The 12,351-nt window shown below is 42.5% G+C and overlaps 1 protein-coding gene across 1 annotated transcript; it reads left to right on the top strand.

Moving 5' to 3' along the window:
- Positions 1-426: 426 nt before the first annotated feature.
- On the top strand, positions 427-10,648 carry LOC109631608 (palmitoyltransferase ZDHHC18-B-like). The gene is made up of 9 exons (XM_020090459.2): positions 427-1,167; positions 1,736-1,896; positions 4,432-4,581; positions 4,780-4,917; positions 5,359-5,410; positions 5,531-5,633; positions 5,873-5,982; positions 6,692-6,794; positions 10,176-10,648. Exons 1-9 carry the CDS (start codon positions 920-922, stop codon positions 10,497-10,499), a joined length of 1,389 nt encoding a protein of 462 aa, XP_019946018.2. The 5' UTR covers positions 427-919; the 3' UTR covers positions 10,500-10,648.
- The last annotated feature ends 1,703 nt before the right edge of the window (positions 10,649-12,351 follow it).

Consider the following 12,351-nt stretch of genomic DNA (forward strand, 5'->3'; position numbering starts at 1 on the left):
TGCTTGATTGTGGATTTATTCAAATCACAAAAGAATTATCACGCGATTGAAAACATCTTCTTGACACCGCTTCTCCAGTTTACACCACCAAAACGAGAAACATAATGCTAATAATTTTATTTTGAAATCATTTCCGGCGGCATTGTTCCTGCCTGCTGGCCTGCGTCAAGTTAGCGTCAATGAGGCGTCGATTTACCGGATATTGTACAATTTGAAAATAATCCATCTTCATTTCCCTGTATCTATGAATTGAATTTAACGAGACAAACAAATATTGATTAAATGGCGCAATTATTCAGAATGCGCATATTTTGCGAGGGCCACCACCACACTTGAAATATAACGCTTTAAAGTGCCATTAATTTTGAAAGAAAATCAACCGGAAGAGCATCTTTTCTTTGTGTTAAGTTTGACAAAAGCTAATTTGTATTTTATGACTAAAACTCAGTCGTTAATGTGTCGCGATCCAGATGTTTTATACAGTGTCAGGTTTAATGGATGCTTTTTAATTCATGCACACTGCACAGGGTGAACATCTGGGAAGACGTTTGGCCGCAATGTACAAGACGGACATGACGGTATGTTGTGTTTACTGATGTTCGAGTCCGCAGCTGGATGGTGTGGAAGAAGACACAGATGCTGAGCTAACGATGGACATCAGTGTGCTGGTTGTATTTCCAAGGACGGACTTTAAAATAAGTGCACAAGGAGACATGGGGAGTGAGGGGCTTGTCGTTTCGAGCAGCGGGGTCTTTGGGTCATTCTCGCCGGAGACCCGTAGTTAAGCATTAGCTTGTTTTCTCCGTGGAATGACGACGCCTGCTCCTCTCAGCCTCCTCCAGGCACACGGCTGCGGGTGATGCTACCTGTCCCCGGCCACACGTTCCCGATCGTCCGCAGCAAACTTTCACTGTGAACCATGAAGAACTGCGAGTACCAGCAAATCGACCCGCGGGCACTTCCGACACCCACACCGACCCCTCCTCATCACCAGCAGGGGAGCGTCGGCAGAGAGGAGCCGCGGAGACCCAGGAGGAAGTGGGAAGTTTTCCCCGGGAAGAACCGCTTCTACTGCGAGGGACGGATCGTCGCGGCCCGGCAGAGTGGGGTCCTGCCCCTCACCCTGGGCCTCATCCTCGTCACCAGCGGGCTGTTCTTTACATTTGAGTGAGTTCATGTTTTCACATCAGCTCTACGACCCCAGGCGTCCTCCTGATGATGTGATCAACCGTGGACGACATTTCAACACACCGCACCACCCCTAACTCAAACCAGCTCCATGCATTCATATGTTATTGAAATGAAAAGCACTGTCTGCTGTATTGGATCAGAGCCGAAATCTAGAGCAGATCACCATGACTCTTAGAAAAAGCCCTAGTTCATGTTATACCTGAGTTGTTACCTAAAAAATACCCGATTCAACTTAAAACACCAGATCTCTTAACGTAGACTTGCAAAGTTTTCCCAAAAAAGTAAACATTAGAGCTTTTTTTAAAGCTATTAATGCAATATGTACCATAATAGGGAACACTGCCAGAATATGGAAATTGCTTTTGTTTCATTTCTGTGTAGGGAAAGGTTTTCAGTCTCCAGGGGGTGACATGGTGATTAAAAGCACTGGATCTTAATTAAAACCAGATCCCTTAGTGAGTGAAAAAGTAGATTCAGTTATAAGAGACTATGTTTAGGTTCCTTTGGTCAGTTCATCCTCTCTCTGTCTGCTCCCTTATCCCAGCTGTCCCTTCCTGGTCAAACACCTGACCAGCTGCATACCTGTTATTGGAGGAGTCCTCTTCGTATTTGTGGTCATCACCCTGCTGCAGACCAGCTTCTCTGACCCCGGCATCCTGCCCAGAGCCACACCGGACGAGGCCGCAGACATCGAGAAGCAAATTGGTAAATGCAAACTCTGCCCCGCAGCATGGGTCACAACTACATAAGTGTCTGAAATGCCTTTGAAATTATTTCCAAGTGGCCACTGTTTCCCCCCAGAGTGGTATTCATGCAAGTTTATGACATGGAATTTAGACCACCACTGGCACCAGGGCTTTCCATGAGTCCTTGAATTTGATCCCTCAACACAAACCGCTTAAGCTCAGCTCATTACTTTGAGAGTTTACTCTGTTGCATTCAATTATGTCAAACTCCAGAGAACATACTATTTTTAGCACTGTCATAAGAGCTTACACACACTTTATTTTGCTACAGAGCACAATTTGCAGTTGGGACAGAAGGCATTGTTGTGCTAACGTCAGCTAATTTCTCTAAGATCGACATAAGGCAGATTCTAATGGTGCAGCAACCACTGCTTGACAGTCACATTTTAATGATGATGAAACCTGTGACACAGCAAATGTTAGAATTTCGGAAAAGACTTATGTGTCGTGACTCTGTGCAAATATTCTTCTTCTTTTGAAATGGCATCAAAGCTCCTCCATTTTGTTTGAATGTTTCAGGACTGATGGATGTGTTTCTGTCCTTTTTCCACCACAGACCTGTTTGAAGCGCTCCATCTGTTCTGTTCTCTGTCGATTTCAATCCTAACCAACATGATCTTTTCTTTCCATATGGCATCCTTCAGTGTAGTGACCTCAGTGTTTAAAGTTGGCTTCGTGTGCATCGTGTAAACTCCTACTCATGACCAAAGTTTAGGCAGTGGTGATGTAAGACTCAGCTGTACTGCTGCTGTTCCAGCTATTTTCTGAAACACAGTTGTAGTGCTGGATATTTACCTGCCATTCTATCTTCAAGGAAATGCTCTGGACATTTAGTTTAACTCGGTCATAGTGATATATTTAAGTCATAGTTAGTTGTGGTGTTGGACTGGACTTCATTATAGGCCCTGTTCAGACTTGTTGTTAACATCCTGAGAGATCTGATGATTTATGTGTACAAGCGAGCTATGAAAAAGATTTAACCAATTAAAGAAGTATCAATCAATGTGTGGAGTCTACAGCAGAATGGTGCAGTCCAATCATTCAGCCTTCTGGCTGTGGTGCTCAGTCTTTGCCAGGTTGCCGGGAGGATGGCGAACTACAAGACACTGACAGGAAAGTGATTAAGCAAGCAATTTATACTTCACTAAATTGAACCAATTGTGTGCACTCAATTTAGAAAACTAAAGTGGGCGAAAGCAAAATTACTGTCTGGTGTTTTATGGTGCGGCAGCCATCACACAAAGGATGACAAATTAGAAACGCCTCTCAGTCTAATGTAGTCCAGTACCACACCACCACAAACTGTGACCTGGTAATAAATATATAATTGTATCTACATATTTCCAGTAATGTGACCAAAGACTGAACACGATGAGCTTCTTAAAGATCGATGAAGTGTCAGGGCTATCACATTATATATTTATTACATTACAGTAAAGATTAGTTATACCTCATAAAGTGGAACACCAAGGCCTGTAAACGTTTATCACAGAAATGATCAAATCTCGCTGCACAGAAATCAAAGCAAGTCTTCAAATCCCTGCAAAAAAAAGATTTTTCACTCACTCAGGTGGATGAGACGTGCGCTCACATATGCACTCTGCGTGGAGCACCACACACACACACAATTAGAACAATAAAGGTGTAACCTTAACACGAATGTTGTGCTCCGACCAGGTTCAAATGTATTTACATGCTCTGGGAGGGAAGGCAGGGTGAAAACGACCTCCTACAATTTGAAAACACTTTCTTTTGCTGTTGTTGCATCTCCCTGGTTTCTTGTATTATTTTGCAATGCATTTAAATAAGCAACGATTGGTGTATATACTGTACTCCATAAAGAGTGAAGGCGAAGACATTAAGTGCTAATAAGTAGCATTTCGACTGCAGGAACTTTCCCCTGGAACTGGGAACTCCTTTTGTTTCCGCAGCAGGTCCCTGGTTGGGGGTTAGTACTTTACAAAAGTACTAGAATGTTTTGGGTAGAGGTTCGGCACTTAATTGATTTTGCTGAGTGGCAGCATTTAATTCCGGTTTTGAATTAGCTTAGTTATTAGTGCTCACCTCATTTCCAGCATGGCCTCAATGAAACAATTTGTGAGGCGGTAAATCTCAAACAACGGTATCACCGTCTGCATTTCCTCCATGTTTTCTCGGTTTATATAGCATCGTCATTGTTGTCTTGTCTTCTCCATCACCACCTCCTGGTGGACTGGAGTGGAACCTCTTGTTGTAGCTGCCATTTGTTCACACTACAGCAGGCTAATGTGCCAATGTAGTGTGGAATGCGCAGTGGAAACACAGGCGAAGTATGGTCTGCAGGAACCTTTCATTTCACTGAGAAGGTTCCTGGGGAAAAAGGTTCTGTGTATTTTTGGTCAGAATGTGGCTGTAGGGATGGGCAAGACTATTAGTTGTTATTTCTACTTCAACAATTCAGTAAATCGAATAAATTTTGTCCTCCTGAGTCTCTTTTCTTTCCTCTGCTCTGTAGACAACACAGGAAACACTAGCTTTCGGCCTCCACCGCGCACAAAGGAGGTTCTGATCAACCAGCAGGTGATCAAGCTCAAGTACTGCTTCACCTGCAAGATGTTCCGGCCTCCACGCACCTCCCACTGCAGCCTGTGTGACAACTGTGTGGGTGAGTTACAGACACACACCAGTACCATGACATTTACCAAGGATAAATAATAAATAAAGGCTTCACAGGGCTACAGAGAACTCTGAACCTTTACCCAGAGACAATTCAGCGTAACCGTTGAACCATTCCTCTAATTTCAAAGCGTTTCTCATTCGAGTTTTATCGTTAATTCTCCTTTGTTGTGCACTTCTCCTTCAGAGCGATTCGATCATCATTGCCCTTGGGTGGGGAACTGCGTAGGGAAACGCAACTACCGCTACTTCTACACCTTCATTGTGTCACTCTCCTTCCTGACCTCGTTCATCTTCGGCTGTGTGACCACACATCTAGCACTGAGTAGGTGTTGATTCTGGTCCACAAGAGTGTCATGGTTGAAAAGCAGGCAGGAATTTACTGGTACTGACACAACAGCACCTGCCAGTAACTGTTTGTTTTGCCTCACTTGTCAGACTGCCAGACGGATGTGGTTTACCACATCAGAGCAATTTATGTGTCTGATAAGAAGAATATACACACTGTTTTGATTGTGAATGTGATAAGTGGCTGGTATTTGTCACCACCTGTCTGTCTGTTTGTTCATATTGTATTTCATCCTTACATCCTGCTCTTTGTAGGGTTAGAATAAACAGAACTGCTTACAGCTTGACTCTGGCATAGCTGCCTCCACAAAAGGACAAATTAAATCTCAATTTTTGGTTTGAGAATTCCAACACACACTTTTTAATAGATTCAGAAACACACTAGGGGCCTCACTGTTAATTATTTCCTGTCTTTCAGGGGCTCAGGGTGGAAAAGGTCTGGTGTTTGCTCTGCAAGAGAGTCCAGGCAGATATCCTTTACTCACAAACATGTTCTAAGATTTCCTCATTAAATGGACTCTGTCAGTGTGTAGGTTTTTATTCTACCATTTCTCAAATATACTGAGGTTCTCCTTAACCCAACCTTTCACTGCAGTGGAGCTGGTGATATGCTTCTTCTCAGTATGGTCCATCTTGGGCCTCTCAGGCTTCCATACTTACTTAGTTGCTTCCAACCTGACCACCAATGAAGACGTGAGTAATGCATTATGCATCCTTAAGACTCTAAAAAGTATTTATTTTTGATGTTTGACACAAGTTTGAACCAGATTTATGCTAAGTAATGAGGAATACAAATATTTAAAATCAAGATAATGAATTTAAAATAAATTGGAAGCTGCATGTTTTTTTGATTGTGTTACAATAGATTATTTGTGAAATGTGGAGATTTTTAAAAACACGTTAAAACCAGGATTTACTGTATATTTTTCCAGATTAAAGGCTCCTGGTCAGGGAAGAGTGGAGAAGATGTCACTAATCCATACAGTCATAAAAACATCTGTATCAACTGTTGTTCTGTGCTCTGTGGACCCATGCCACCCAGGTTAGTCTTCTAAGATATAATATGCAACAGTGATATATAAGTGTCTAAAAGAGAACACTTACACTATCTTAAATGTTTCCAATAATGTTCACAACCACGAAAATCCCCAATTTTATTCATGGTAACAGGATGTTTCATAGTGGTCACCTTTTAACTGCATCATATCTGCTTAACCCGTAACTTTACCCATGTCTGCTACGTATGACGAAGTTAAAACACACTGCTAACAAGATCCTGCGCTGCTGCACAACATCTTCAATAGGGATTTTGTGGTTGTTTTGAATGAGAGACACCTAATGGCTCGAACAACATTTGAGCTTAAGTCTCGCTTAGCAAATGAAATATAATGGAATCCACAGACAATTAGATCCTAAAGCTAAAGTCATCTTAACATATTTCATATACAGACTACATTTGCTGATTATTTGTGGAAATGCACATTAAATATTCAAGTACAAAGAATTTGTGAACGTACTGCGACACATTCAATCACAATCTCTTGTTCATGTGGTGGAAGAATGAGCTCTGGTCTCACAATTTATGTTCTGGCACCACAGTTCATTTCAGCGAGGCTTGTGTTAATTATGAGGTTTTACCCTGCAGGGAAAGGTTTGATCAACTGATTATTATGCAATATCCCCAAACCTTTTGAGTCTACTTGCTGTGCACATTTCAAAAGGATGCTGACTTTCCTTTCTATCTCTTTCAGCTTGATTGACAGGCGAGGTTTCCTGCCCTCAGATGAATCTGTTCAGACAGACAGCGCGGAAATCGAGGTGCCAACCGCGGCCACTAAAGGCGAGATAAATGTGGTAGGCGGATCTTCCCAGCTTGCTGTTGGCACGCAGGAAGCCCTCTCTCCTGTGCCTGCACCCCCCAACTCCCAGCACAACTCTTCCTCTGCCTGACAGAAGCCTTGTTGCCTGCTGTGCTGCCTGGTGTTGACTGCAGTGTGTTTGTTAATCCGTACAAATATTGTTTTTATATGACAGCCAGAGGTTTACACATCAGTATTAAGAAGTTCTCTCAGTGGAAACAGGACTGTGGTCACAGGGCTCTCCCGCACACAGCCTAAGACAAAGAAGTTGCTTTTCAGCAGCTTTATTATCCACCACCCACACAAGCTAACATCAATCACACATAACTTGGCTTTACAGCACTGTCTCTATCCACCTCAGTCCTTGTGTGTCTCTGAGTGTCCCCCGTGAGGAAGCTCAACCTGCCTTATAAAGCTGAGGATCAATCGCTCTCACCTGCGCTGATTGATCCTCTGGTGCAGGTGAAGGTGCTCTCCCCTCCCCCTCACCTCCACAAAGACTTTTTTAGAAAGTGTCACACTGTACTAAATGCTGAGATGGTTTTATTAATATTTGATCATTAATAATCAGTGAAACAAGCTCCCCGATTGCTGGCTAAAGACGGGAATATCATCGAACTCACCCGTGACCCTGGGGTGGGTGAGGTGGAAGGGAGTTGCTGTGTGCCTTGTCAGCCTGATTTGTTTAGACACCTGCTGCAGGCAGTTGATGCACTGCTGCACAGCTCAGTCAATCATGAACAAATCAGGTTAAATGCTATTTTTCTTCTGATATAAGCACCACAAATATCGATCGCTACATATATCTATATTTTTATGTTTTATATTTTTTACTTCCTTTATCTTTTTGAAATTCTACACCTCAGTCTTAAGTAGTTCCTGTGCTTTTTGTTGACTCAGGGTTTTTTATAAGGGAGGAAGAGTGCCAGGGTTGTCGTAAGAAGAAGACTGAGGTCCTCTTCTTCCTCCTCCTCACAGAGCTGCACTTGTTGTTCTCTGACAGCGAGACACAGGAAAGTAAAGGCTATACAGCCACCTTTGTTTACGAGACGTAACTGTGAGCCACAATACTCTCACATCAAGTAGTAGAGTAGCAGCTGTTCAGCATTTAGAATTGAATGCGGCTCTTTTTTGTTGGCACCAAAAGATTTATTTGTGCGTACGGAATAAGCTGAAAGCCAGTTGAAGCTGAAGTGTTGGTAGTCTTTCGTTTGTTTTATTACTGAGTTGAGTTTGATTAGGGTGTAAAAATAGTGTTCTGAAGCTGTGGAGAAAAGCTTTTTCTGCTCCGACTGTACCTCGTTTTATTGTGTTGGTTCCTCTTCTCCTGTCTCGTGTTCACAAGAATATTTATATGTATTAAAAAGGTTAAAGTGCCAATTTATCTGTTGCAAATCAACTCCATAACCACATCTTCCCATACATGCCTTTATTCTTTGTTTTCTCTTGGTATGTGTTTTGAGTTGTCCACCCTGTGTTTATATATTTTTGTTTTTTCATGCATCACAAATGCGAACATTTAATAAAACATACATACTTTTCCATGCAGTTCATCATCTGTGTGTGCTCATTTTTCATTGTTTCATTTGTCCTCCTTCCCAGTTTCCATATTCAAGTATAATTGTGTTTTTTCCAGGGGGAGAAAAGCTCTGAACTAACTGCCCCAGCATCCGGGTACACGTTTTCTGTGTCCTAACTTACTGTCCTGTATGTGGTCTGTCTGTATCAACACCAACATCAGGAGGAGAAATGTCTTTGCAGGGTCCTGTACTGGCTGATTAGCCACATTTAGAGCAGGAAAAGCAAGACAGAGCTTGGTAGGCCTGTATCGAGAGAGAGGGAAAGTGAGTGCAGAGTCTCCACTGTTGTGCCTGCATGTCCTCGTTCTGCCCTCATGCTTTGCTTTAGGTTGTACACATTGCAGAGTGTATGATTAAAACAATACAGGTTGCATTGTTTGTGAAACTACTTCACAGTGCCGATTTTAAGGGTGTAAGCTATGGCTCATATGTATTATCTTTAATATTTAAAATTTTTATCCCATCTAATTATACCAGTAAGGATACAGTACCTGATGGATGTATCATTTGTGAGTTTAGGGTGCAATCAGTGCAATATTGCCACATGCTGCCCGAGGAACTAAGGTGTTACACAGTGTAAAACAAAACACATGTTATTGATTATTGACTAACAGTTGTTTAAATGGTCTTAAGCTTCAGGGCTTAAGACATTTTAACTGTTGCTGAAAAGCTGAATTAATTAAAGCTACACTAATTCCTATTTTTATGAAACTGCCTTTCTGCCCCGATGTGATTCGCTTATAGTGAGAGCTAATTATCACACAGCTCCACTTCCCCGTAGCCCTATTGTTTTTTATCACCTTTCAGCTCATTGCTTGATTTTGATGGGGCACACCATCAACTCTCTACCCTCGCTTCAGCTTTGTATCCAGCAGCAAGCAGCTGTTTTCAGGGACAAACATCCAAACAATCACTAAACAACCAATTAACAAATGAAGTTAATGAAGGTAATGGAACATTTAGCAGCTGGTATTTTCCTCTCTCGCTGGAGTCCAAAAGAAGAGCTAAGCTGTACAATCATCAAAGCTGCTTTCAGACATGCACTGAACTGAGCTTCTCTGTATTCTCTCCAGAGGAAGTGCATGTGTGAACACAAAAGTCTGAATGTTGCAGGTGTGTGTCTGCTCTCTCCACCTGGCCCCCGAGTATAAAGTCTGCTGAAAGTCAGGTTAATCCGATGTGAGAACACAGCAGGGGATCATAAGTGCCGACATCAGTGTCAATGTACTGTAAAACAAAAACATTTGATCTCTGCAGCGGAATTAATATGTGACATCCTGCCTCTGAATCCCCCGGAGGATTTGTTGCTGTTGAACGAGTCTGAGTGGAGAACCTCCTGCTGTGTTGTTCATTTGTGAAAGGAAACCTATGGAGAAAGTCCAGACCCTATTTCTCCTGAGTTTCTCCCAAAAGGTCATGTCCGACAACAGCTGTAGCTGTACACATTTCAGTTGCATCATTGGATGTGGGATCCAGTGTTTTGGGAGTTCAATAGGGGATAAAGTCCACTGCTGTTAATCCATACTTTTAAAAAACTTCATTAAGTACCCAGTTCTAGCAGACAATGCTCTAAGATGTTCATCGGACTCAAATATGTCTAATGTGCATCTACATGTGAATCTATGGCATGAAACGTTGCTGATTCAGAGCCCTCGTGTGGCCTGCTTGCACTGCAGCTTGTCTTTTGTTCATCTTTCACAGTTGTTGCTGTATTCACTGCAGTGATTTAATACCCTGCTCCTCTCACCGGTGCTGGTCTTGTTTTTTTCCCACCTTCCCTCTTTCTGCCTCCTCAGTGCACACAGGGAACTAAAGGTCTGCTGGAGTCAGCCACTCTCCCTCCTCTCCTGTCCACCTCGTGCCCACAGGGGAAACCTCCGACAGCTCATGCCTGTGCGGACAACAGTGCAGCGGTGAACTCTGACCCCTCACCGGTGAACTCCATGGGCTGCGGGGCCCGCCACACCGCCGGCTCTCAAGGTGATACCTCTCCTTCACATCACACCAAGACTCACTCAAAGAAAAGTAAACCTGCAGCTTTACAGATTCCCAAGCCCACTTTCGAAGCCCCTGTTCCCCCTACCTCTCCGGATGCTGCCAGCTTCGCCCCTTTGCACTGACGGACCTTATGATGACAACTTTGAGTGAAAACCCACATTGTTTGAAGCTTGCATGCTGTAAAACAGTGAGATACAAGTATGCATTGATTTTTTCTCTTTCGTTGTGTGTTGGAAGTCCTGGGTGTGGTCATTGAGGAAGGGGATGACAATCACAAAGATGTAATTTGTGGGATGTCTGTAAATGATGGTTTAGTATGGAAAGCAATTTTAAAGATGGACTGACAGAGCCACATGTCCCTCAGTGGCTCTCATGTGAAATGTGAATTTTCCTGATGATGCATCAGGTGGAACAGTCTTTGTACGAAGGGTTAATGCTCAGAATGTGTATTTGTAAAGAGAGATGCTTCTCTTAAAGGGACAGTCCATCCCAACTATGGAATTCACAAATGTGATTTCCATACTATTGTGCAGCTCAGTTTACAGTGTGAATTTCAGCCATTGTCTCCCTAAGCTGAAAAGCAGAGTTACAGTTTGTACTGATGATGTCATGTCGAGGCACTGAGCAATGGAACAAGTGATGGAGTTTGGCGAGAAGCTGTGGCGCTTTTTCAAGAATACGAGAGACAGTTTTTGCATTATTTCGTATCTGAATGCTCTGAAAACTCATATTTATGTACAAGTGGCTGACAAATTAAAAGGAAAAACCTACATGAATTGTTTTGTAAAAACACATTCAGTGCTCTTTGTGCTCACTGTGTGTGAGAAATGTCAGTCAGTTTGCAGCCCATGTAATACAGCAGGAGATTATCAGGAGGATTCACCACGAGCGAGTGTGTGTTAACAACCTTTCTAACTCGCAAAACTGAAAAAAACAAGAAGAATCCAAATATTTCAGGATGAAGAAAAGAAGCCACACACGTGGACGGCGCTAAGATGTCAACTGAAAAATGCAACAAGATTCTATTTTTGGTGATGATAAGGTGAAAAGGTCCGACGCCGACGTTGATGTGCTGTAAAAAAAAACATGTGATCTCTGCCTAAAGGCTCTGGAGAATTTTTCTGTCTTGTTGTCTGACCAGAGAATCTCCTGCTGTGCTGTTCATGTGTGAAAGTCAAACTCCGAAGAAACTCTGGACCCCATTGTATGAACATTCTTGGGAGTCTGAAAACTGCTATAGAGTTGCTAACTCTGTGGAAGTCGATTTGAGGGTTGAACACCATTCATTCAAAAGATATTCCCTTATTTTGTGTTTTTATGATTTTTCTTGGTTGAGACCAGGATGAATAACTGCTCCGGCTTAAGAATGCTGTGTTTACCACTTGGTTACTTTGAAATGATTCATTGCAAATTAGTTTGGTAATGTACATTGCTAAAGACCAACATCCGCAGGCATAATTTGGCAAGATGCTTGAAACAAAGTCAGATTGTTCGGCATTTCCCACTTCCTTGATTTCCCTACTGAATTGTGTTGGGGTTCAACAGTTTCGCTGACTTTCCAAAACTTACATTTTGCCTAGCATGCCCCCACAATGCCACTGTGATGATGATCTATGTTTGCTTCATGTATACTTTAACATTAACGTTAACATTTTCAACCTAATATTGAGCGTCTGTTGTCCATATCTTTATTATTTTAGCTTTTATCAAGATCCAAGCTTCAGCATGTTGTTGCTACTTTAGCATTGTTTAAAAAAAAAAGATATTAACATCAATATGATTACAAATCAAATCACTAGTAAACTAAAGCAGACTTGGAACCAATTTCAGTGAAGGAGAACATTTAAAAACCAACATACATACTGGGGTGGACCAGAGTGATTTCTGCCCCCTGGCCCTATTAACCCGAACCCTGGGTGGAGAGTGGTATCTGACACACTGCTCCAAAATCTCACAGGCGTTCAGCTGGCAGAA

Source organism: Paralichthys olivaceus, chromosome 20 (genome assembly GCF_024713975.1).
Source record: "Paralichthys olivaceus isolate ysfri-2021 chromosome 20, ASM2471397v2, whole genome shotgun sequence".
Lineage (NCBI taxonomy): Eukaryota > Metazoa > Chordata > Actinopteri > Pleuronectiformes > Paralichthyidae > Paralichthys > Paralichthys olivaceus.

Excerpts from the sequence above, each read along its gene's own strand:
- LOC109631608 (XM_020090459.2), top strand. The coding sequence starts at position 920 with ATGAAGAACTGCGAGTACCAGCAAATCGACCCGCGGGCACTTCCGACA. Across the intron at positions 1,168-1,735 it reads GGGCTGTTCTTTACATTTGA|CTGTCCCTTCCTGGTCAAAC; the intron begins GTGAGTTCATGT and ends CCCTTATCCCAG. Across the intron at positions 5,411-5,530 it reads CTGCAAGAGAGTCCAGGCAG|TGCAGTGGAGCTGGTGATAT; the intron begins ATATCCTTTACT and ends CCAACCTTTCAC.